This window comes from Numida meleagris, chromosome 1, assembly GCF_002078875.1.
Source record: "Numida meleagris isolate 19003 breed g44 Domestic line chromosome 1, NumMel1.0, whole genome shotgun sequence".
In the NCBI taxonomy this organism is placed as follows: Eukaryota; Metazoa; Chordata; class Aves; order Galliformes; family Numididae; genus Numida; species Numida meleagris.
The window spans coordinates 14,880,262-14,906,659 of NC_034409.1; the positions used below are offsets into that span (position 1 = coordinate 14,880,262).

General features: G+C 41.4%; 1 protein-coding gene and 1 long non-coding RNA gene across 5 annotated transcripts in view; one reads left to right on the forward strand and one right to left on the reverse strand.

Annotated features, from left to right (window-relative positions):
• Window positions 1-10,166, reverse strand: part of LRRK2 (leucine rich repeat kinase 2) — a 65,205-nt gene extending 55,039 nt beyond the window's left edge. For 2 of the 4 annotated variants that reach the window (XM_021384616.1, XM_021384615.1), the window contains exons 1-5: window positions 9,862-10,166; window positions 9,698-9,783; window positions 5,373-5,479; window positions 1,675-1,763; window positions 170-304 (exon numbers count right to left, since the gene is read on the reverse strand). In XM_021384616.1, coding sequence (XP_021240291.1) covers window positions 170-304; window positions 1,675-1,763; window positions 5,373-5,479; window positions 9,698-9,783; window positions 9,862-10,021 — 577 coding nt within the window. In that variant the 5' untranslated portion in view covers window positions 10,022-10,166. Of the gene's footprint in view, window positions 1-169; window positions 305-1,674; window positions 1,764-5,372; window positions 5,480-6,749; window positions 6,834-9,697 lie in introns of all 4 variants that reach the window. The other 2 variants (XM_021384617.1, XM_021384614.1) reach the window with 2 other exon arrangements.
• Window positions 10,063-14,321, forward strand: LOC110392393. The gene is made up of 2 exons (XR_002434337.1): window positions 10,063-10,191; window positions 13,839-14,321. It is a non-coding gene; the product is annotated as an uncharacterized LOC110392393 (long non-coding RNA).

Below are 26,398 nucleotides of genomic sequence, written 5' to 3' on the forward strand. Positions count from 1 at the left end.
TTTTGCGATATTGCCTAGAAAACCTGGTTTGTGCTAACTCATTCAAAAAACAAATTCAATACACAAAACCTGAAATGCAAGAATTCATTTTTTGCAGTTGAATAAATATTTGCAGTCCCCTCCCAACCTATACATTTTTCTAATTTAATAACCCACAAGATATAAATACCTTTTTCAAAAAGCTTGTATAATGCTCTACATCCATGTTGCTGGATCTCTTCATTTTTAGGGAAGGTGTGCATGGCATTAAATACCAAGGAAAACACATCCACCTCTTCTTCCAGGAGCAGGAAAGCAATTACATCTAAACAGAAGAAAAGATGATATGTTGTGCTGATGTGTTCTCAACATGTTTATTGAAGCACTGTACTTAACTATTAAAATCCCAAAGTCTATAATTCTGTCTTTAAAATGTAGTCTGGTGGCTCAAATCCAGGTTTTTGTATAACAGAAGAGGCTGTTATTTCTTAAGGTCATATTTTAGAATACAGTTAGTATGTTCCAAAACATTACTGGCAGAAAAGATAGTTTCTCAGCACTCTTGCTCCCACTTTGCACTGGCACTTGTCAGACCTCTCAATGAGCCAGTCCAGCTTGCTAAACTGGTGGGAAATTAACCAATCCAAAAAGACACTTCTTTCAAGCTGAAGAATTTCACTGACAAGCAAAATTTCTGCAATGAAGAGGGCTGGAATACATTTCCAAAGGAAAGCAAATGAGGTGAACCATGACATTTGTCCATCTGTATCATGAAATCCTATTTGCACTCTCTTGTCCATTGTGGCTTATCACTTCCAGCTAGAGTGCAGTTCAAGTTTTTGGGCATAGAGACAAAAAGAATACTAGCAGATTTTTCCGGCAAGGTGACAAGGTACCATTTCAAATATTTTTCTGAAGTAAGATAGTTGGAATAAGACTTTACATCTATAATTAAAAGGAAGAGGAAATCAGGTTCAGGAGGTAATGATCTTAAAAAATAGACAAATAAATAGCATGCAGCATCTTCTGAATGTGCCTGTCTCATTCTGCTGCTTGTAGCAGAAATGCCAGATGAGCTTTAACAACCTAAAATAAAGTCAAATCTTTATTTTGTAAATAAGGCTGATTCTAATGTTTTCTAAAATCAGTGGAAGCATTCCTATTTGAACAATTATTTAGTATTACACACTACCATGAATAAAGACAGCAGAATATCTCCCTTGCAGTCTCTCTTTAATTTCAGCAGTTTAGGATTGTGAAAAAAGGTCTCAGTACCTGGTAAGATCAGCTCTCTGGAGAGCAGAGTAACAAATACAGCAGGGATGATTTACTCCTTTCAAATCTACAAACCAGTACTAAATGAATCAAGTCAGAATGTCACCAAGTTTACACTCTGCTAAGGAAGAATAAGCTCTTACTTATTTAACTTAATTATACAGCAAGTATGTGTGTCCATGCTAATAACAAGCTAGCAAAATTAATCAGCCATGTTCTTCATAGCCTTGCAATTTGGAGACTCTTTTCTACCTAGTTCAAAAAAGGTGTATAACAATACTGTAATTACTTTGTGTACCAGTACAATTGACTTTGGAGAATAAAACAGATAAAGCAGGGCAAAGCGTACGGTCACACGATTTACACCACAGATCTGTGTTTTAAAGGCTCAGATCAAGTAGGAAAATAAACAGACAATACCTGACATCAGGAGTAGATTTAATGTTTTTAGTCCTATTACTGAGAGATTTGCATTTCCTTTGTGGACTGTGAGCATTTTAAGAATCTGTCTAAAAATTAAAAAAAAAAAGGAAGAGTTATAGATAAAGAAACACTAGCATACATTTTTTTTCCAAACAATTACTTAAAAATAGAACAAACAAGAACAGCTAGAGAAATTAGCAGCAGTTCCTAAAGTCATTTTTGTTCTTCATTTTTTTTCATTGTTTTTCAGTTTTATGGTTTTTTTTTTTTCAAGTTAGCAATGAAATAACTTCGGTACTTTAACATTTGCTATATTTCATGGAAGTAATGATGTGTAATTTATCAACTGAACTTTTAATTAAGTGTATACACATATGTTAATTCTACAGGAGGCAAGTTTTATCCAGGATGGAATTATTCTACAGAAAGCAGGGCTGTGGAGTGCAGCAGACTGTAGATGGTTCGGCAGTGTTCTGTTTGTAGCAAGAGTGAAGTTACAGTGAACGATGAAGGACTTTCTGGGAGAAAAAAAGCAACTTCTCAGCTAAAGAACCTGAACAGCATTGTGGAGAATTCTACCCTATGTAAGGTTCTGTCCTACAGCACTTATGTGATGCTGGACAAATCACTATGAAGTGTTTCATAGACTAGCAATTGTATACTCTCTCCTTTCCGGGTGGGCCAAATTGAAACCCATGGATATTAACCTCTGAAATGTTGCCCGTCGAGTCAAACAGAGTTGAATTCTTAAACACTAGGAGAGTCAAGCAATGGTAGTTCTTCTGCAAAATCCAGAGCATGTATCAAATTGGGCACCTAAAAATCAATTGATACTTTTAACATCACTTGGTAAGATGGTGACCTCAAATCTGTAATAACTCCTCTTTTAACAAGATTTGTAAAGCTCTCAGCAACACTGATGAATGCTAAGAAAAGCCAAGGAGAAATTAATAGGCCAGTTTTCAGATAAGGTATCAAAAATAAGGCAGTGGGACACACACTGAGCAGTGATGATGGCAGAAAACAAATGAGTGTTCATTTTGCAATTAATGAAGCATATCCCAAGACTGTATAATTAAAAACTAAATAAAAACAGACAGGCCTTACAAAAAAAAATCAAGGAACTTCCATTTTTAATATTCATGACTTTGGAGCACTTGACTCTGCAAATATAATGATTTTCAAAGATGTCTTTGTATAGATAGCATCTAATCAAAACGGACTGTCTAGTTGTTTGCAATCTGTTAACATCTTGACTTGTTTTGAAAAACAAAAAAGCAGCACTGAAAGCTTCATCCAAATTTCATTCCCCAGCTTGTAGCAATCTTGTGTGCCTTGCTAAAGCCTAACTTTATAAGCTAGGATGATTGTATTTCCTCTTAGTATTTATTTCTTAATTTTTAAAATTTATTTTTTATTAAAAGTTTTATTTATTTTCTCGCCATACTATGATGTTGCTAGCATAAATCTCTCCTCTTTTGGAGCACTACTGTTGTAGCTGTGATGATTAAGGTACACAGAAGAGGGTTAGTAAAAATATTGTGTGTGGACTGATCTTAAGAATGGAAAATAAAATCCAACCAAATACTGATACTTTTTTTTTTTCCCCACTTCAAACTCAGAATAGATACCTCCCTGAAGTTTCTGTATGCACACTTCGGATACTGGCATTTCAGCCCTGAGGCAAATTCTTGGCCAAGCATACAGCCCAGGTGGATGGACTAAGTATCTGGGTGATGAATCAACCAAAACAAGGAGTCACCCTCACCAAGCTGGTAGAGTAACTGAACACCCATAAATGTGGCTCTCTAACATCCCGATCAAATACTGTAGTTTCAGGCATCCCTAATGCACTTTACTATTTGCAGGCGTGAGCATATATGCATACCCATGTAGAAACTGTAGCATGAAGATTTCTCCACTTCCTCTCTCCATAATCAGCTGTGGACCATACACTGGGAGGGAATGCAACCAGGACAGCTCTCCTGAACTGACCACAGAGATATTCCACACCATGTAATGTCATGTTCAGCAATAAAACCGGGGGGAAGTGTGCCGGGGGTTGCTGTTGCTTGGGGACTGGCTGGGCATTGGTGGACTGGTGGCAAATCATTGCTTTTATGCCATTTGCTTTGTTTTATTGATTTTTTTCTTTTTATTGCAATGTCTTTCTCTCAAATGATGAGTTTTCTCACTCTTGCCCCTCTGCTTCTCTCCCCAGTACCATTGGGGGGGAGCAAGCAGGTGGCTGTGTGGTGCTTAACTAACAACAGGTGTGGGTATCTAACCCACAACAGGAGACTGTACGAAATACCAGCCCAAAAATGGAGTAATTTTCTGGGGACCAAAGGATAAACAACAGTATCTTTAGCATTATTGTACCTCTCAGAATAAGTTAATTAACAAGCCTGGCAAAAAAATCTTAACTAGCTGGTACAGCTTCACCTCAGTTATTTATTGTTCGTGGAAAGCAACAAAAAAAATCACTTGTGCTTTCCAACAAAAACAAGGCAGTTCATGCCCCTGCTGACTCTGTACTCTGGACACCATTAAAAAAGACCACAACACACATACCACAACTTCATGCAAGTGATATTACGACAGCAACCTTTCTAAGGAAGGGCATGGTGAAGACTGTAAAAGCAGAGAAAAATTTACTAGTGGAGTTATAGGGCTGTAGATCCTTGCTGTCATTATCTGCCCTGAATGAGGCAATCTGTCAAAGTGAGAGAACACCAAACCAAGCCCTTCTCTCCTATTTGTTGTATTATGCTTACATCTGCAGCTGGCATTTGTGTTATGGAACAACTTCAGTTAACCTTTGCCAGTCTTCATCCCATCTGAACACAGCCATAAAGAAGCCACCTGGTTAGGCTCCCTCAGCAGTCAATGGAGAGATATGGGCATGTTCAAATCCAAGCATGCCTTGCTTCAGCATTACTTACTGCAGTGATGGAAAGAATCATCTTCTGAAGGTAATTGTGTCCACTGACTTCGCAGGTAGTTGAGGTGACTACTTTAAATACTTCATTTTTAGACAACTATGATCAGGTGTGAGAAACACCCTGTCTTGATTTATACCACTTAAGGCTTGTGGATATAACACATCATATTTGTGAAGAACACATACACAAATCTGTCCAGGTGATAGCGTCTATTAAAATAAAACATCTTCACAGCCACAGAATCCCAGAATCATTGAAATTGGCAAGGACCTCAGAAGATCTCTTAATTCAGCTCCCCTCCCCAAGGCAGGGTCAATTACAGCTGATCGTTCAGAGCCATGGACAGTCGGGTTCTGAATATCTCCTAGGCTTAAGACCTTACAGCCTCTCTGGGCAACCCGTTCCAGTGTGTGATCAATCTCAAAGTGTTAAAAAACAATTGATTGGGTTTTTTAATGTTTAAGTGGAATTTCCTCTATTTCAATTTGTGCCCAATGCTTCTTGTCCTATCACTGGGCACACCCCAGAGAGGAGCCTGGCTCAGTTTTCTTTACTCTCCCCACCAGGTAATTTGTACACACAGACAAGACCCCTGCTTGTGCGAGTCTTTTATTGTAAAAGCTGAAGAAATCCATGAAAATCTTTATGTAGAAGCTGTTGTAATAACTTTACATAAATCCATTTTATAGCATATTTATGCTGCCATGATATGAAACACTCTGAAAGACTCTTGGCATATGACATACTTACTGGTGAACACCCAGTACTTCCCAGTCCTTCCCAACATCCTTAAGAGCTATGTTCTGTAGAGTACTTGGACAAATTTCTATCAATTTGCAAAGCAGCGACCAACCCATCTGTAAAATAAAAATACAGCTATTGCAGAACAGATACTCCATTTGGAACCTAAGTATTGTGTTTTAATACCCCAGCTTTCAGAAGACAGATGTTCTGAAAAGATACCTAGCTAAATGAGGGATAATTAATTAACACAAGACAAGACAAAGGACATAGAAATTTAAGAGCTGGAAGTGAAACATATGCTAATGATTCTCAGTGCATCACTTGTAGCAACATACCACCTTCCACTGCTTGAGGCTAGAGAACACACACGTAAGAGATGCTGAGATAGAAAAAAAGTTAGGAGATCCAATAATTGCATTATGGGCCACTAGAGATCACTGCACTATTACAGCTATTCCAACTTCACTGAAGCACAGCAGTCACCATAGGAATCTGACACTTAATTGCAAACAACAAGGAGAAAGGATGTACTCATTTTTTAAAACTACCACTCTAAGTCAAGTGCCTTGACTTTCAAATATCTGAAAATGATGCTGAAAATAAATAAGATAAATAAACTGAAAAAATGATCCTATTTGGTTGTCCACGTTGGAGAAATCTGTTCCCTGATGCTGGAACAATGGTCTTTACCATTTATGAAAGCATGCTGGGCGTATCAGCCTTCAGGCTGATAAAACTGAACATGTGGATGATAACACTGAGCAAAATCCATGCAAAAAAAAAAATTAGCTGATGAACAAGGAAACCTCACTGTACTGAAAAAGAGGAAGAGGGCTGAAAAATGTCAAAAGTTCAAGATAAAACAGATTTTACAAATAGAAATGAAAACAAAGCATAAAGGTTTCCTGGCCATACAGAAAAAAGAAAAAGAGCAAAAAGTGGAAGCAGATCTGTGTGCTGTAAGAATAGAATTAAAACAGAAGATAACCTAGGTATAGCTCAAAAACAATAAGCATAATTAAACCAGATTTCAGCAGAAGAGTTATATAAAGCAAAGGGGTCAGGACAAGACAGCTACCAAAACCAGGAAAGCAAGCAGCCTTTTCCATGGAGCGTAACTGCTTAACTGCAGAGTTCAAAGAAATTCTGTGATCTCTAACCCTGCTGCATGAAAGATGAGAGACACAAGCAGCATAGACTAGAAACTTGGCAGCTTTCATGACAGCCTTGGCAAGTCTATGAAAAAGGTGATGTAGCTCCCGGGAAACAGAATTCTGTGTTTATATTTCATAGGTCACAGGCACTATGTTCACACTATCTGCAGTAGCTTTGCTTTTGTTGAGGTGTAGATTTGCAGAGCCAAATATTTTAAGCCAACTTAACTCTTTAGCTCAAACTTGCAGTATGAGCTTGACCACGAGCCAGTTGCCATGCTCTTCCCTTGCTTAGACAGCACGCCGACTTGCTCTGCATGAAAGTGCAAACCAATTAGTTTGGACAGTCAGGACAATTAGTCTAGGCTGCGTGAGAGAGTCTCAATCAAATTTTGAAGAATAGTCTTAGTGACCACCAAAGCTCCCTAGTATGGGGTTATATATCATCTAATTTTCCATGTTCAAAGCAACAAATATCAAACCTGCAAGGCAAATACATTGCAGAGGTGATCATTAATTGATACTCTGTATACTACTTAAAAAAGATTTTGAAGTGCCACTTTCTGCCATAGTAATTGTTAAGTTTAGAACCCAATGAAAATTAGCACAACGACTTTACAGCAGTAATTTTTGTACTAAAATGGTCTCTGATAGTGATATTTCTATTGATCATTTTTACTTAGATTACTGCGACTCCAAGTGCGCCAAACATTGATAAGGATTGCGGAGCCAGAGAAGTCAGAAGCAAACATCTGACCCGCTGATATGGGGCCAGTTCTACAATATTAAAATCACAGCCTGAGACAACAAAGAGCTTATTATCCATTTAACAATTACATAAGCAAGTAAGGGTCTTTTAAATAACAGAAATACTAAAGATTACAGGGAAAGGAAAAAAGCACAGATATTCTTAAAAACATCTGAGCGGCCTCAACACACAGAGACAGCTGATGGCAGCACTGAAACCCTGTTATTTTTAAATCAAGCCCTTTTCATTTCTAGCATGCAATGAATTTATATGACATTAGCTCACACCTTTCCGTGTGACACAATAAGGCTCTGCTTACTGCTCTTTCCTCAAGTGCATATAAATTTTGCTCCATAGTTTCTAACACGCTCCAGTCAGTGTGAGCCAGTAACTGCACAAAGAAACTACCACATTCACTTAAAAGATGTCTATTTTACTTTATGGTGGTATTGACCTTACAGCTCAGTATCTTCCTACTTATATAGGAACATGTAAGGTTTATGCCCGTAGCCTGACTTGTACTGGTACCTGCAATACTGAGCTGTTAAGCAAATTTACTCTGCACAAGCTGGTGGAACAGCAACAGTACATGATGCTTTGCAACTAGGCAAGCACAGGATGGGAAAGAAAATCCCCACTTCAGATACGGCTCTCACTGTGCTTACTCTCTTATGACAGTCAGTTCTATTACAATGCCAAAAGCAAAAAATGCGACTGGCGGGTCAATCAATTTATTCAATGAAAATTCATTAGCAGTATGAAGAGACTACACTGAAATCAGGGCCATGTCACCTCACTGCTGCCATAGGACTGTGTATTCACAAAGCCTGCAGTGAGCTGCAGTGGGTGCAGCACGGAAGGCAGCACTCTGCTGAGACACTGTGGGTGTTTGTAAATACCATAACAAAATGTGAGGAAAGAGCTGCCCGTGGCATTTTGTGCAGATTGGAGCTTTGCATTGCCTCTGAGCTTTGATTTGATGCCTGAATACAATGTAGTAATGCAAAGAAGCTCCGTAACTTCCAAACTGAAGCAAATGCAGGCAGTGAGTAAAACAGAAGTCATTTTAAAGTTCTGTATTAAATTAAAGTTGAGATTTTTACCACTATTACAGTGAGAACTAAATAATCACTGCTTTCTTATGGAATTCTTAGGAGCTCCATGCAGCCCTCTCAGACCTGCTTCTGGCTGTGGTTCAATCTCATGTTTTTCACTTCCTTACCTGAGTTCCTCAGCAATGGTTTTGTACATTGTGACATATCTAATATGCTTCATCCTGAAAAAAATTACTGCTTTATCTTTCTTTATTTCCTAGTGACCTGACAATTCTGACAGTAAAACAAATTAAAATTTCAGACTCTGCACAAGCATGCAGTCTTTGGAAGAACCTTTCATATTTTAATCTGAATTTTATGCTCTAATAGCTAGCTAAAGTCTATGAAGTTAAAAGAAAAACTTACACAACAATATTATTTAAGAGGCATATGCGGCACGATCCGTTTTGCAAATTGGGAAAGGATGCCAGAAATCTTGTAACCATAGCAATGTACTTAACACACAAAGAGAGTGAGTTGCACAAATCTGGAGTTTGTAAACACTCCTTGGGCACAGCATAGTCAGGAGCTCAATACATGCCTGCTAGGAAGCAGCTCTCCATGGGATGGACCCAGCAGCAGCACCGTGAGCTCAGCACTGAGCTGGTCAAGTGCCACCCCTTGTTTACATGGGACAACACTGTAGGAGCAGCCAAGCAAAAGCTTCAGCTGCAGGTGTTCCTCTGAGGTACAAGGGATGTTTCCCCTAAAAACTGGCTGTACAACTGTCATAGGATTGGGCGACAGGGGCAGAAATGTACCTTAACCCATTCCATTCTGCTACGTCTGAGTCACCACAGTAAAATACTAACACGTCAGAAATACACTGGAAGGCACTGATCAGAGGCACTGATCAGAGGGCTGCAGCACCTCTCCTATGAAGACTAGCGGAGGGAGTTGGGGTTGTTCAGCCTGGAGAAGGCTCCAGGGAGACCTCACTGTGGCCTTCCAGTACTTGAGGAGAGCTTATAAACAGGAAGAGGAGCAACTTTTTACATCAAGGACAAAGAGAAATGGGTTTAAATTAGATGATGGGAGATGTAAATTAGATGTTCGGAAGAAATGTTTTACTCAGAGGGCGGTGAGGCCCTGGCACAGCTGCAGAGAAGCTGTGGGTGCCCCATCCCCGGAGGTGCCCAAGGCCGGGTTGGATGGGGCCCTGGGCAGCCTGAGCTGGTGGGGGGCAGCCAGCCCACGGCAGGGGTTGGGACTGGTGGGCTTTAGGGTCCCCTCCAACCCAGTCCATTCGATGACTCTGTGATAAGCCCGTGAAGAGCCCACACACCCCGCAGAGCCCGCGCTGCCCTCACAGGGCTCCTCGGGGCAGCGCGTTACCTGCTGCACGCCGGCCGCTCCCGCGTACAGGTCGAGCACCAGCAGCAGGGGCACGTGGGCGTTGCAGCCGCCGAACAGCCGCGGAGCTGCGGGGACACGGAGAGCTGCGTTAGAGCCCGGCGGAGCGGGGCCGGGAGGGCAGGCGGGCAGCGGCCGCCCCTTACCGCTCTGCCGGGCCGCCAGCTCCAGCATGTCGCTCAGCGTCTGCACCAGCGTCTCCGGCCGTTTCCTCTCCTGGACGTTGCGGAGCCGGACGAGCAGCTTCCTCAGCGCCTCCTCCTCTCCCGCCGCCGCTACCCGCTCCCACGGGCAGCCGCTGGCCATGGCCGCGCCGCCGTCCCCCCGCCGGGCGCCTCACCCCATCCGATTCGGGCCGCGGGGACGAAGAGCGAACGACGCGGGCCCGTCCCGCCGCGCTCGCAGGGCCGCGCGGCGTCACCCGGCCTCACCCGGCTATTTCGGGCCGCCCCTCCCGCGCCCGCCCCGCGCTCCGGGTACGCGGCCGCGGCCAAACCCCGCGGGCGGGAGGGAAGGAGGGAGGGAGGGAAGGAGGAGGGAGGTGAGGAAGGAGCACACCCAGCCGCCAGCAGAGGGCACCCGCACCGCTCCGGCGTGGGCCCGCGCTCTGGCGGCTCGCTCGTTTGCAGTGATTGACAACACGAATGTCCAATAGAATGGCAGAGCGTCTGCACTGGGTTCCGCCTCTCATCCTGCCCAGGCTATAAAGAGATCCCTGGAAGGGGGGGCTACTGGCTGAGGCAACCCTGTGGGGGCTTGGTGTTTGAGTGCTTTTTTTATTATTATTATTTTCTCTTTTTTTTTTTGTGTTATCGAGGAAAGTAATGTCGTTATGTGGTAGCTTACTCAATGGGGAAGGAGGCAGATGAAACTGATGTGTTTATTCCCTGGACAAGTGGTGCGTCCTGAGCCCACCAGGTGCTTCCTTGTGTGATGCAGTGTCTGGGAATGTCCTTCTCTAGGGCTCTGTGTGGAACGATTTGTGTGTTCTGCTGGACAACAGGTTGGCCATGAGCCAGCAGTGTGCCCTTGTGGCTAAGAAGACCAGTGGTTTCCTGGGGTACGTTAAAAAGAATGTGGCCAGCAGGTTGAGGCAGGTGGCCCTCCCCCTCTGCTCTGCTCTGGTGAGGTCACAGCTGGGGTGCTGTGCCCAGTTCTGGGCTCCTCAGCTCAAGAAAGAGAGAGAGGGTCCAGCAGAGGGTCACAGAGATGACTGTGGACCTGGAGCATTTCCCTTATGAGGAAAGGCTGAGAGACCTGGGGCTGCTCAGTGTGGAGGAGAACAGGAGGGGATCTTATCAACACTTACCAATATCTAAGGGGCTGGAGTCAAGTGGATGTGGCCAGGCTCTTTTCAGTGGTGCCCAGAGACAGGACAGCAGGCAAGGGGCACAAATTGGGATGCAGAAAGTTCTGTGATAACATGAGGAAGAACTTCCTCACTGTGAGGGTGACAGAGCAATGGCACAGACTGCCCAGAGAGGTTGTGGAGTGTCCTTACCTGGAGATATTCAAAACCCTCCTGGACACTTTTCTGTGCCACCTGCTGTAGGGAACCTGCTTTAGCAAGGGCTTGGACTCAATGATCTTTAGAGGTCCCTTCCAACCCTTACAATTCAGTGATTCTTCTAGGTGGAAGGTGGGGCAGGAGCTGTGGCCTTTCCTGCAGGGTGAGGCTGCTGTGAGCTGGAGAGCCTGGTGGAGCAGGTTAACCTTGGTCAAGGAAGGCACGTCCTCTGTGCTTGCAAGTGTTTTGGCCCCATGGGCTTGGTTAGGTCTGTGGATTTGCTTAAAAGAAACCTTTGTTGCCCTTAGAGGTAAAATTTCACTCCAAGCTGTGCAATGAGAGTTTGCCATTCTGAGATAAGGTTCTCCTGCCCTGAGTGTGCATTGCTTCACTTGTGGTTGATGCAATCTTCCTGTAATCTGGCAATGCTTCCGGAACCTCAGCCGCTTTTCTGAGCATGCCGTATGTGGGCAGCAGGCTGCCGAGCACCTTCGTAAATAACTTTCAGAAAAGCAGTGCAAGTGAGATATGTTACGTAGAGAAGTTGCTTGCACTCTGAGTATTAAGGGAATAAACTTTGCAGTTAAATTGTATTTTTTTTAGACATAAGTCCAGTTTGGTGGTTTATGGTAGGAGTATGGATTTACTTGAAGCTTGTGCTCAGATTACAGTGTTTTGTTGATGGAAATGTGTGATGTTGATTGACCAGCTCATTTACAGGTCATTAGTTTCTCAAAATAAGCTCTAGGCAACTGTGTTTGGTAATGCCTCTAGACACTCACGATGCTGGTGTGTTGGTCCTGAAAGGCTCAGACATTGCCGCCCTTATCATCTGCACAAAGAAAGTATTGTCTCAGCATCCCAGTTATAGTCTGCTAATTAGGACTGCGTTTGTTGAATGATGAGCTGGTAGTATCTCCCTCTCTAAAGCACAGGAAAACAAAATGTGAAGTAGTGTTATGAAATGGTGACTAATAGTTTGAGATGTGTGGAATTCATTACATCTGGACGAAAACAAAAGTAAGTTGAATTAAATGGATTGGTTTCACTTCTAAGTTTTTCCTTGCTGCAAAACCATTAATTCAAACACAAAGAATAACTTTTAAACCAAGGAAAGACGTTTAAAACTTTTTTTTTTTTTTGTCTTGCAAAATGAATGCAAATACAGTCTCTCAGATTTTATCAGTAATTGGCTTTTTCCGGAACCTGCCAAGCTGTAGCCACTATCAGACTTAAGCAAGAGATTTTTAAAGGTCAGTCTTTGGAGTTTATACTGGTCAGAAATGTCACCTTCAAATTTTAGAATCCCTACCATTATAGGTTACAACTAATGTTAATGATAAAGTCATGTTAATACAACTTTCAAATCCTAAAATTAAAGTGATTTTGTGGCTGTTTTGTGAATTCAGTAGAACTTCCTTCTGGCTGTGCTGCTGTTCTGAACTTCTTTACATTGCAGTTCATATAGGAGTGCACCAATACAAGTTTCGTACTGGAGTGTCAGTGGATCTAAGTGAAATAAACTTGTAGTTTTCTTTAAGGAAATAAGTTCTCCATGTCTTGGATAGTGTCCACATGTCTATGCTGAGTTTCTGCTCTTCTGCATTTAAGAGCCTTGTGCACATCAGTTCTTTTCTGGTCAACTACGCTTTGAACAGCTTTCGGTGGTTTAGCAAACTTCAAGCTCAATTATTAGGTAAATGAAAAGAGGAAGCAGATATTAAAGCTAAAATGTAATCTTGATTTATACTTTAAAAGATTTTTTTGCTTTTTTCTCAAGATATCCCTAGTTCAGTTCTTCAACATGTCCTACTTGTGTACATTGTCACTCCACCTCTCTACTCCCCACTCCGGCACTCCCTAAATTCCAAATGATTTTCACTTCCAAGCCCTTGTTTCCTTAAGTGTTTTTTAATGAAATTAGAATTGTGTAGCACCTGGCTCTTTCTTGAGGCTGAGTGCTTTAGGCCATGGGAGTCTAGAGATCTTTAGGGATGGTGCTTGGAGTAGTCTCATCGGTAGTGTGTCTGGTGAGAGCTCGTTCAGGTGGAATCCACGTGTTTGCTGGACAGATTTCTCTTCTGGGCAGTGCGTGGATGTGGCTAAAAGGCTGACCGATCCAGGGTTTGCTGTGGGACTGTGTAACAGGATGCCTGAGGAGTGGCTGCCACATTGCTGAAAAGAACTTAACCAGTGAAGATGTAGATCCTTCTAAATATAATAGAACAAACACAGAAATTTTTATTGCCTGTCCTTTGTCAGAGGGGTAATTTCCTGTAAGATGCAAATAGTTATTTCCTTATTTTGTTTGTAGGTGAAGCCATAACTGTAACAGGGAAGACTAGATTGCTGGAAATAATTTTCTTGCAGTTGAGCTTAAATCTCATTTGTGTTGTAAAATGGGCTGTCGTGGTCCAAACCCTAACTGTGTGTGCTGGGGGCATACTCCTGGACCAATTAAGTCTAAGATGTTACGTGTATAACGGGAAATACTACTCTGGCTTCTTCCTCATTCTATTTCGGTGGCAAGAAAGACTTGGCTGTGAGAGCACAGCCTTTAAGGCAGCCTTAAATGTTAGCCCACTTCTCATGTGTTTTTTTTTTTTTTCTTTACAGGAGCTGTTCCCTGTTCCCCTGGTGCTGTGGTGGATGTGGCTTCAACCTGCATGTAACACTATGCCAGGTCTTGCCTGTACCTTCTGAGAGCCTGCTGCTGTGCTTCCCTCCTCAGCCAGCGCGGCTTGTAACGCTTATCAGTGAAGTGTTTCTGTCCTCCGGGGCCTGAATATAGAGTCACCATATGAGGGTAAAGTAGCTGATTTCAGCCACCCTTCTATGTATTTGGTTTGGTGGACTCTCTCCTTGTTTCTAGCCTTCTTCACTCTCTTGAGAAAGCAAACTGTGAGAAATGGGAGTACCTGGCTTTCTTTCAGGTCTGACTTTTCTGCCACTGTATTTGTAATGATGTTTGCAACTTTCTGTTTTTGTCAAGGAGTCCCAGAGTCTATGGGCCTGAAGAAGAAGAGTGTTGTGTAATCTGCATACTGTATATTGGTTTTCGCTGTAGCCTGACAAGTTAATAGACCTCATTGCATCTGCTCACAGACTTTGTGATTTCCTGGTTCTTATCTCTCACAGGTGTCAGTCAGCAGAAGCAGCAATAGCAGCTGCGTATCCTAAGTCTGGGAAGATAGATTTGACAGTTACATAGCTGAGAGGCAACTTCCAGAAACTGTAAGGGGAAGAGCCAGAGTATATGCTAGGAAAGCATAATGTCCAATGCAGGCAAAAAGAAAATTGCATCACTAAGACTGTACACCCATTTCCCAAAAACTGGAATTGTCTATCTGGTGTAGAGTATAATAGTATTTCTTCCCCATCAAGCAGTGAATAAAGCCTGTGGAAATCATATCACAAATATTGTAGATTAACTGGGATCAACTGGGCTGAGACCAGCAAGGACCATCTTAGCTGTGGGGAAAAAAATATTATACAGGGAACTGACTCATTCTAAGTCAGCTATTGAATAGAAAAGATTTGGCCTAAGGAAGTTATTTTCCTCCTCTGGAGGAAATCTGAAGTATGGTAATGAAGATTTTTTTCTTCCAATGCAGTCCAGCTGTAATAATTGAAATTGCATTCATCGTTTGTATTCCATTTCATTCTTTGTGGTGTCCCCCATTGAAGTTAGTTTGATGGGATGCCTTCTGGATCATAGTGCCAGACTCTGGGAGTGTTAACCAAGATTCTAAAAACTCATTTTTCTTGAACAAATATGTTTAGTGCACCCTGATACTTGGCTGTACAACCAGGGGCACCTGCAGTTGAAATGCTTTACCACTTGAAGTTTTAGCATTGTGTTAGTTTGTGTGATATAGCTGATGTGAGGTTTACTTGTTTCAAGCAGTGTATTTGGTTACTGTTAGTGCTTCTGTTCTTGTGTGACCGAAATTTTGTGCAGAGTGGTTACAACAAACAAACAAAAAAAACCAACAAACCCACCCAGGCAGCCAGATCTTCAAGTCTGTTTAAACAGTTTTGTTAGGGTATATACGCATGACAAAGTTTCAGCCTCTGTCTTGTTGCTCAAGAAATCCTGATATCCTTAATTCATCTTTTACCAGGAAAACCAGGTAGCTGGTTTTGGACAGCCACACTGAAATAACTCTAAAGAATATTCTGATTTGTGTATCAGCTGTGAATCTGCAGAGGTCAACATGGGTTACTGTATACACAGGAGATAATGAAGGTATGGTTCCTGCAGATAATTTCTGGTTGCTGTTTCATCTAGATTGTTACTAATGTTTTGCAGTTGTATGGACAGATGTGTCATGTAGGTGTGGTGAGAACTGATATAGCCCAGGATCCTTTTGGAGGACTGCTGGAAGATACAGTGTGGCTGCACCTCTGATGTGGTTGCATGCAAAGTGCGTGTCAGGGCTGTGGCCTGTGTGCACCGTCTCATTCTCTCAGAGCTGCCACCTTTCAAAGGGAGGTGATAAATATGCTCTTGTTGGATGCCCAAATGCACCCTGGGGAATTGTTGGGTGCACAGCAGTGACCTGGTAGAGGTATACAAAATAAATTGCACTGCAGAGCAGTATATTCCTTCAGAGTAGTCTGATTCTGGAATAGTAATGCAAACATATACGTTGAAGCTAAACTGGTTGGTGTTTGGAATCATCTGTGAGTTTGGTTCACTGAGTCAGTGTGGGCTGAGGTGTGGCTTAGGCACTGATGGTGGCAGAGTCATGAGCACTAACCAGCATCTGCCCTACCAAAGCACCAAGGAATTATCTTACCATGATAGCATGTTTCTTGGAGTCATAATTATGGACAGTGATTTGTGAAAGAGCAAAGCACGGAGCAAAGATGAAGATGTGAAAAGACTCTTGTAGACAAGCTTGAATCTACCAAGCAAAAATGTATATATTCTTCCAGATTGTATTCGTATTCATTCTTACATGATTCTGAATATTGAATGATCCTTTGCATAAGTCTATGAACCTCTGTGTGCAGTGACTAAGTGCTCGGTGATTCCTTCTCTCATCTCCTGTCACTTTTTCCACTCCTGTAGCCTATGCTGTTGTCACACAGCACCTCCTGCTGGACTGTCTCCCATCTAACCTATAGTCAGTTGCTTGAGCACAGCCATCGTTCTAGCCCTACACTGAAAGGCAGACTACATCAAATGAACAGAAGTAAATAATGACTTCACAACACCCTAGTGGGGCTGTAGGACTTGCTTTACAGTACTAAGTTGTAGTGGAGTTCAGGGAACTCCAGATATTCCTCAAAATTCTCAGAGCTGAAATGGTTCAGACTCTTCTGAAACCTGAAGATATGTGTTTGCTGGAATAAATCTTGGGTCAGTTTTTTCATAAATCTTACGCAAGGCTTTCTGCTCTTTTCTCTGAAGCAGAATTTCATGTTGACCATAGGCTGTAACTCCAAATTAGACACTTTTCTGTTTTAATATAACAATTCCCATGGCCTTATCACTCAATGTGTAATAAGTAGTCATACTTTCTCACAATTTGTGTAATGTCATGTAGAAATGAAGGGTGCATTGAACCATACAGGAACTTCCTACTGGAATGCAATGATAGATTTGAGCCTACTGTAACTGACTTCTGTTTTAACTCCATTCAGTGGTTGATGGGGTAGAAGTTCAGAAAACTGAGGAGCAGCTGAAGGAACATTGCTGGGATGCTCTGGTTGTGCCCGTCCTTAGGGTTAGGACTAGGAGAGAGACAAAGCCTAGAGTTTCAGTTGGAGTGAGGCTGCAAAGGGGCTTCCAAAGGAAGAGGCAAGCTGGCAGAAGCCTCGTCTCTGGGAAGTTTTGTCTGGATTACGGCTGGCCTCTGCGCCCAAGGCTCAGCCCAGTCTGAGAATTATATTTAGAAGTCAAATTCATCTTAGAACTCATTGACAGTTAAGGTTGTTTGCCTTCTGTTATCAGTCATCTCTGATGTCTCTTGCAAATGATTTTGCTGCCTCAGTTCCTTTTTTTTCTCTTGGTTACAATTATCATATTTGTCAAAGAATTTCTCAATTTGAATTCAGTCTGTCCCTGGTATCTCTCCTCTCAAACCTGTCTTGCCATCAGCTGTGTAGTAATTCCCTCATTTCATCATCCTTTCCAACTTTGATGCTGACACTGACATGGGTGTTTTGTGATTTTTTTTAATAATTTTTTTTTTAGAGGAAGTGCAGACAGGCAGTGGGTCAGTTGCAAAAAGACTGTTGCAGTGTGATGTAAGTATACTCCGAACTGAAGCTTCATCTTTTTGACAGGAGAGGGAGGCTGTGTTCAAGGAAAGGTACTAGGCTGTTTTATTCCTTGCTGGAAAGGAAGATGATCTGAAACAGCTTTTCTTCTATTTGGGCTGTTTCTAGTGTTTTTGCCTCCCTGCTCTCCTGTTTCCTTATTTGCAGTGCTTTACATTGCTGGTGAGCCTTCAGAGGCTTCATTAGTTTTACCTAGGGACTCTTTCTGCAAGCTCCTTCTGACTGAGTGCTGCCTTGGGTTCATTTTTCCACATTCAGTTTCTTCTCATCATATTTAGAGAGGAATGAAAAATTTATTATGAGAGACTTTATAACCACATTTTCTGTTTCTGAAGTTTGATTTGAGAAGCCCACTCATATTTATCACTGAAGGCATAATGTTTTGAATAAATACCTTTCCCTGTGTGACATCACTGTTCCGTGTGTGAAGTTTTGTGACTGGAAAGGGGTGGTGTTAACTTGAAAGACAGAAGGTGCCCAGACAGGGCCTGTTCAGAAATGATACAACAGTTAATTGATTGTCTCCTGGACAAAATGCTGATAAGTGATTCATCTGCTTTTATGTCTTAGCCAGCAGCGACTCTGTGGTGTTAATGGAGTTACCGCTTCAGAAAGCAGTGGCAGGGCCAGGTATTCTGCCACAACCTTAAAGATGGGCTTTTCAGCTCACTCTTTAGCCATCAGGGGCTTTGAGTTTTCTCTGTGTTCTGTACAGAAGGTTTGTCATCTCCACAGCCTCCAAATGTGCCTTTGTTGGAGCAGGTGACCTATTTGAGTTTCAAAAAGGTGCTAGATACTTAATGATTCATTTTTGTGCAAATATCACTTTGTTCCTTAAAGGCAGCTTAAGAGTGTTTCATACGCATGTTTCAGAAGGGATTGGTAGTCATTAAAGACGCTGAATATTTTCATGATATGGGTTAACTATAATGAAGGTGAGATTTTATTTGTGCATGTATATCTTAAATTGGGGTGACACCTAGTGGTGGGTGTACTTAGAGTAGTATCCAATCTCTGGTTCTTTTTGTCTTTTATCTTCTTGAAACTCTGCTTTTCTCCGATCTCTTGAGGAAACACAAGTTTGCCTGAAATTCCTGTCTTCTGCTTTCCTGAAATTCCAGTCTTTCTCCAAAATGCTTTATGCTTCTGTTGTCCTTTGGGGTGCACTGCTTTGCTGTATATCACTAGGTCTTTCTGTTAATAGATAAACTACTGTAGCGCTTCATATAATTTTTCCTGCTCTTTCCTGCTGAATGGCTGATGGTGCATTTTGTGTCTCTAAATTAGAAACTGAAGGAGATGTTCAGAATGTTTTCTGCCAGTATCCAGTTGATTATACAGCCTCTGTTAAGGAGGCAAAGCTTTCACTTGGTCAGACTCTTAAGGAAAAAAGATGACTGAGGAATTAGTAAGTGGGATTTGTGGCTGGTTTCTAAGGAGATGCAACATGAAGCGTAAATCCCTGGCTGCAGATTTCAAGAGCCTCTTGAAGAGGGCTGGGAGGACCGGCTGATCTGGAGGGAGCAGGTCATCTGGGGGAGGTAGCATGGCGTCATGCCGTACTTGCAAAGGGCTGTACATTTAAAAAGGAGGTCTCACAGCCAGGAACTAAACAGCACTGACAGCAATTAATCTGACAGGCTAGGCTCTGATCATTATCAGAGAACAACTGCTTTGCCAAAGGCATATCATGTCTGTGGGCACGATACTCAGTACCGATTTCCATATGATTTTTCTATGTGATTGTTCACGTGACTTGAGGAGAAATTCCTCTAATAGCAAAGTGATGTGCTAGTTTCTTCCTCGGGTTGGATCCACTGTTGGTGGTAGCAAACTCAGGATCCGCTGTGCCAGTTCAGCAGCTCTGCTCAAGTTGCTTCATCCCTAGGGAGAGGTGATAGCGGTACACAACCTGAGTAACATAACGTGCCTCTATGGCTGGGCTGTAGTTCTGAATCAGCTCCTACGCTGTCATGATAAACTGCCTGAAACATCTTCAGATAACTCCAGTTACCTGGGGAGGGAGTAGCGAAGTGCAATTACAAAATAAGATACTGAGGTGACGGGGAGAGGTTAGGAAGGCAGTATTACGTTATGAGAGCAGGACAAGACCAATGCCAGTGATACCAACAAGGACCTTTAATCTCAGGTCAGTTGCTTTTTTCTATGAGTAACTAGGACTCATGTAATGACTAAAGAAATACTGCATTCCCATTTACCATTCTATGACTAATACTGTTCTCATGCATGCAAATTTCAGGCATTTTTGCTTAAATACATCTATAAATTGCATTACAGGTGTGTATATTCTGACTATCTTCAACATATGTAATTATTGTGCTTAGAATTTGGTTGGTTAGGTGAGGGCATTTTCTTCTCATCCAGAGAAGCTCTCTGAAGTATGTGAAGTTAGCTTTGCTGGAAGGGAATTTTTGGCCACTTACCTATGTTTAAATATTAAAGCCTACTGGTGTTGGATATGGAATACTTTTTTGACCTTTAATTTCTAGTAAGAAGTCTTCAGTTTTGAGTTCTCAATTCAGAATATTACCTTGGACTTTGTTCGGTTTTCTGGGCATAAGATAAATAAAAGCAGAGGGCTTCAGGCAAAGATGGACATCTTTCCTCTGATCAGTATTTTTCAAATGGTTGTTCTGTGGTCTGGTGGCTATTGCCAGCTTTTCATCTGTATGACATGGTAGTACTTCAATCCTTCATATAGAAGAAGTTTGAGCTTTAAAGACTTGATCCCTAATCTGGTGAGATTAGTGTTCGCAGGCCTAATTGTGTGCTGGGCCCACACTGAGGGGATGCATGAAAATAAGAGCTGGGAAGAATTAATGGATGTCCCCTTCCTGGAAGCATTCAAGGCCAGGCTGGATGGGGCTTTGAGCAACCTGGTCTAGAGGGAAGTGTGCCTGCCTATAGCAGGGGAGTCAGAACTAGATGATCTTAAAAGTCCCTTTCAACCCAAACCATTCTATGATTCGATATATTTTGGCAGTTAATAAAAAACGTACCTTACTGGATTTGCTCATATTACAAAATAAATTTTCCACTTTCTACAAATCTTTTCAAGGTTAATAAGGATGGTTTTTTTTAGTTCTTCCTGAGTTGTACTGTACAGATTTTTGCACTCCTTATAAATCAGATGCTTTTTCATTACAAGGGCATAATTCGTAAGTTTTAGTCACTCAATCTATTCTGAGAATCACTCACTGGATTTGTGAGTGGCTAAAATGATTGACAATTAGGCAATGAGAGCTCCTATGTCTCTCCAAGCATTCTGATGCCATGTTAAATAACTCAAAGGTAATAGCAGAACTGTGAATACTGAAGTAGTGTTAAATTTCTAGTTCAATTTACAAAAGGACATGGCTCTAATTTAGATGTTTATATTGCCTCTTTGAAACTGGGTGGAAAAAAACACCAGTTTAATATTCTCAATGTAAAATAAAGGAGTACAAGTTGGTAATGCTCTTAGTTCACCAAGTACTTGCTTTAAAATATTGGTTGTCCTTGGCGTAACCTGTGGTAGCAATGCCAGTTGTAAGGCATCAAGACTAGTGCTAACTTAATTTGCTTGGGAAACAGAATGTTTTAAGTCCTCCAAATATTGTCACTGCATGGTGCTATTTACTCATGATTATTGGAACAGGTTTAGTCTCAATCAGTTTTACTGTCTGAATATTTTCCCAAATTATCTACCATGTAAAATGCATCAACTGTACATTTTGAAAGATTTTGCTTAGCAATATGTTGCTAAAATCAAGCAATATTTTAATCTTATGTGACTTCTGTAATTCCTAATTTGTGACCCCAATGGTAAATCAGGTTAAAACAAAGTAAGTGAAAGGGAGTGTTCTTCTGTTTTAACCAAAGTCTGCAATTTTCAAAAGCATGAGTTAGCATCTGTCTTTTTCTACAAAGATGGATGCTGCATGTTCTCTGTGGCTTAAGTTGTATCGTCAGTTTTTTCCAAATTGATTTATTTTAATTACAGGCAAATTCTGAAATCTTAACCTTGAATACAACTTGTGGACATGCCAGAGGCTGTACAGGGAGACCTAGATATTGAGTTCATCTTGAATTATTGGAATAACAGCAATGTGAAAGTCTTCATATATCAATAGCAAAAAGTTAAATTTCTGTTACCAGTGAACTGAATACATTCAAGACCTGTGAAATCTGTCATATGTATCATATCAGTGCTGACTTCAAGGTGAGCCGATGCTCCATATACTACCAAAGTTGTTGGAGATAAATCGTTGTTGTGCTGTGACCTTCCCAGGAGAGGCCAACCCTGTGCACTGTTGCACAGTTTAGGTTAGACCAGAAGTCTGATAGTACAATGGGAAACTTTCTAGTCTTGATTCCTTAGTCCTGTCTTTTGTCCCTCTCAGAACTCCTCTTACTGCCCAAAACATCTCTGGCTTGAATTTGGCATGCTTGATTCCTGTGGTCCTTCACAGACAGCACGCTGGAGGCATGACTGGTGCCTGTCCAGGACAGGACCTCTGCTGGGAGCCTGCATAACGAGAGGGTTGTGCCCTGCTGTCACATCCTGCTGCAACGCTCTTCCCCTCCCTTGCTCAGCCTGGCCAGGTGCCTGCCATCCCATTGCTGCTCCCGGAGGTGATGGGTGATGAGATTTGGCTGCTCCGCAGTACTGATACAACTTTCTGGTAACGGTGCTGTCAAATACTGTGATAGAGCATTACGCTGACTTCAAGTGTTTCAAGTCAGAGGGACACTTCCAGTTAGTGTGCATAATTGATGATCATGTTGAAACTATATTGTGCTTAGCAGAAAACAGTTTAAATCAATTCTGTAAATGCACCGCTGTGTGAGCAGAATAATATGATACTCAATGAGCTGTTGTCAATATTGAGACCATAAACATAGCACACCCATGTAGTTCTATACTACTTGTTGTGGTGCTGTGTTACATGAGCTTTAAGATCAAAGCCATGAGCCACAGGAGAGTTAGTCAAATAGCTGTCGTTCCCCTGTGTGCCCACTCCTCCATGCTTTTGCCTCTTTCCAAAAAGGGTAAATATATCAAAGTGCTCATGGGGAAGACAAGCTCTTGGCTCAGGGTGCAGCACTGAGTGCTCCCAGTAGCACAGCTGCTTGCTGTAATGGGCATTTATCAGTGTTCTCAAAGCAAGCAGCGGTCAGCTTTCTGGCAGGCTTCCTACCATGTCAGCAGACAGTGTTTCAACTCTGGTAATGAAGCAGTACAATTTTACTTAGTAGTCTTTGTAACAGAGTGTAAGGAAAATGTCTACAATATCCTTTTTGACAGTGTAGTCAGTGTAATGAAACCTTTCTCAGAACTGATTTGTCATTCACTTCAGTCACTGAATAACATTTGCCATCGTTATCAGGGGCTGGTTGGATGGAGCTAGTCTTGGTTCTTTATTCACTGAGTTCTGTTTTCTGTCCCTCAAAGAACTCAGCTCTGGCTTGAATCTGGTGTGCTTGCTTCCTATGGTCCTTCACAGACAGCAAACTCAGTGATATTTAAGGCCCCTCCCAACGCATTGTATGATGTAGCTTCCCTTAAAGAATGGGAGAATGTAGAAGTTTGCCACCATTCATGCCTGCTTTAGAAAAAGCAAACCTAGATTTTGTCTTTAGCTACGTGCACTGGAAAATGCCTGAAAATTGTGAAATCCACTTTAGGCTGTCTGAGATGTTACTTTGAACTTACGTGAATTAGTCCTCAGTTTTGATGCAGCCCCGTCTTCAAACATGGGTGGTTACAAGAGATATCTGTTTGTAAAAACAAACCAAAAAAACAACCCACAAAACTTCAGTGATGTTCTTGTCTCTTGGGTAATCAGCCAGTAGTCCCATACAGCATAAACTATAGCATTTCATTTCACAGTTCCAGCTTCTGTGTTAACAGTATTATATCTCAGCTGATTATGACTGCTGCACAGCTGTAAGGGAGTCTAATGTGAAAGACTCATGGACATTAGTTACTCTTCAAAGCTTGGTGATTTCCCCGAAGGGTTTATAGTTGGGTAATTGATACCTTGCATTTAACATTTTCAGCAGCTCTAAGGTTCTTCTTCCTTCACAGCAGACATTGAGATTTGGATCCTGGAAATGTACAAGACTTTAATTTCTTAAGGTCTTTGTGAAACACTACCCATTCCTGCTGATATATGGCAACAACCTGCTGATAAATGCTGTCCCCAAGCTAAAATTAACCCATGTTTAGATGCATGATTTGGAAGGTAGTGACAGAAAGGAATAAGGAAGTCTTGGGAACTGCAGGACTATTCCAGAAGTTCCCGTGTAGTCAATATGTTGGTCAGCCACTGTACTTTTTGTAAGATAAACCTTCATAAATACTCTCAGATAATACCTCTTTCTTTCATTCCCAAAATACATTTAGTCCAATGCTGGAGAGCATACTGCTTGCAGCAGCTGCTTCACCATGTTCTTTCGCAACAAAATGTCTGTTTCTCGGTTAAGGCTCATTTGCTGAAGCCAAATCGCATACATATAGATTCTAATAAAGGAATTCATTCCCATCCTCTCAGTAGGATAATCTCACTCCTTAGTTGTAGATTAAAAATTCTTGGTCCTTCAAAAGTTATTTGCATTTCATTTCTCAACTCACAGCGTTCATGCACAGTAGAACATCTGCCCAGTCCACATGCTTTTAGGTTCTCTTTGTTTCATGACTAAAACTGGGTCAAAATGAACACGAATAAAGGTTTTGAACCTAGAAGATAAGTATAAATTATTCACATAACTTTTTAAGGTATCAGTGAAGCAGGAAATAATTGACATTTTTATAAGCTATTAAAAAATTGATGAAAGCCACTGAACAAAACAGCATTCAGTTTTTACATGGATGTGTCAGCCACTGGCAGTCTTAATTCCACTTGTTATGCTCAAAACTTCTTGTGTAAGTTCTCAATTCTGTATAGTTTTGTGCTAGTCATCTGAGTTTCAGGGTCAGCAGCCTGTTTTTGTGCAACTTCTTGCAGTGGTAATTCACTAATCTTTTCCTATAAAACAGTGGATTGGGCGTAGTATGTCAGTGGATTGACCATGACTAATAAATCTTTAAAGCTGAGAATTAATTTTAATACTCACCAGCTGAAATGATTTCACCCTATTTTACTGGAAGAATATTTCTTTATGTAATGATATTGCTTGCTCCTGTTGAAATTAAGTTAAAATTCCCTTCATTGTGATAGCTTTCCTTTTCTGCTTCTAACCATGTTGGTAGGAAATGGCTGTATATGTCTTGTTCTTATTTGATCAATTATGCTTTGATTTAGTCATTTTATGGATTAAAAAAAAAGTGCTTTGAGCTATTTTGAAATGTGTGCACTGGAAGGTTTTGGATTTGACCAGTTTTGGCATATCCTATTTTCTGTTTCTGTCTGGATATTGTTCAGGGTTTTTACTGTGCAATTACATTCGATTTTTGGCTTTGAGCAGAGTCATAAAGTGAGACTGAAGCATTTTGTAACAAAGCCAGCTTCTCCAAAATATCTGCTACAGAGCTAGTTTAATTTAAGAAACTGTAATTAGCATCTTTTTCATCATTCTGGTGCAAATGGAAAATTTTGACTATTAAGTATAAAAAGCAGAATACTTGTTGTAGAACATGGAAGACAGATCCAGATCCGGATCACGGCATATGCAAATATTGTCCATTTTCCTGTTAGTCTTTAGTAGCTTCTTAGAATTTGGCTTGATTTTTATGACTTACCACAGATGAAGTACTTTTTACCCAGCAGTATTAAGTAGGTACAGGTACATAATCATCCAAATCAAACTGCAGGCAGTAATTTGCTCTGACACTGGCAAAAAGATGACAAAATATACTAAACTAATTGGATCTGAATAGCAGGTTATGACTTTCATTTGTAATTTTATGAAGATTTCTAGCATCATTATATGCACGCATCTATACATCCTGAGATGAATTGTGTCCCACTGGGGATACGTGGCTTCTGACTTGTGTCCCCTGGGGTAGAGGTTCTAAACCTATTTGGTCATTGAGAGGCCCCTTCAGTGAATGGAAGGAGAATTTCTCTTGCAGGATGTGAGTTCACCCCTTTTTGTCCCAAAGTTTTCAAAGGCTAGCCCAGATGTAGCTTGGACATAGCTCAAGGTTCAGTTGTTGTTAGATCTCTTGCTTTAAGGACAACCCTTTTACACTGCCACTATGTATGATGTGCACAGCATAGTTTCCCTTCTATGTATCTGTACTTGGCCACCCTGTGACTGGATGCGGGTTTTTATATGCTCTGGTCAAGAAGTGACCTTGTGATAGATGCACAGTCCTTAGAGAAATCACACCCTTTAAGTTGCTTTTTCTTGTGCCAGTGCACTGTTGTCAACATTTGCAAATGTTCTTGCTGTTTTGTAATTATTCCCTGGCTGATTTGATGCTGTGTTCTGTTTGCGTGGCATAACTTAACACTTTAAATACAAGAAACCAAACACTTTTTTTTTTTTTTGGTCATGGACCTCGTATCGAGTGGTCCTCTTACACTCTGCCAGGCCCTTGGCTGTGTACCTACGTATCTTGGCAAATACCTGTCTGTCCTTGTAGTGCTGTCTTATGAGCTCAACTTGTGACCAGGTAATGGTGTAGAAATCAAATGGAGGGGAGGGGATTTTTTCTGTAGTGACTTAACTAGCCTTTGTTTGGAATATAGGCAAAAGAAAGTAGTCAACGTTAAACCCTGGGCATTGATTCTCCTCTTCTCTACCCTAAAATGTGGTTTAGAAATGCTGCCTGTGTTGAGATGATTTCTTAATTGCTCTCAAGACACCTGGGGTGTTCTATCCTGCAAAGTGGGTTATTCCTGAGAGCTCTGGACATTGACATGACAGATTTGACT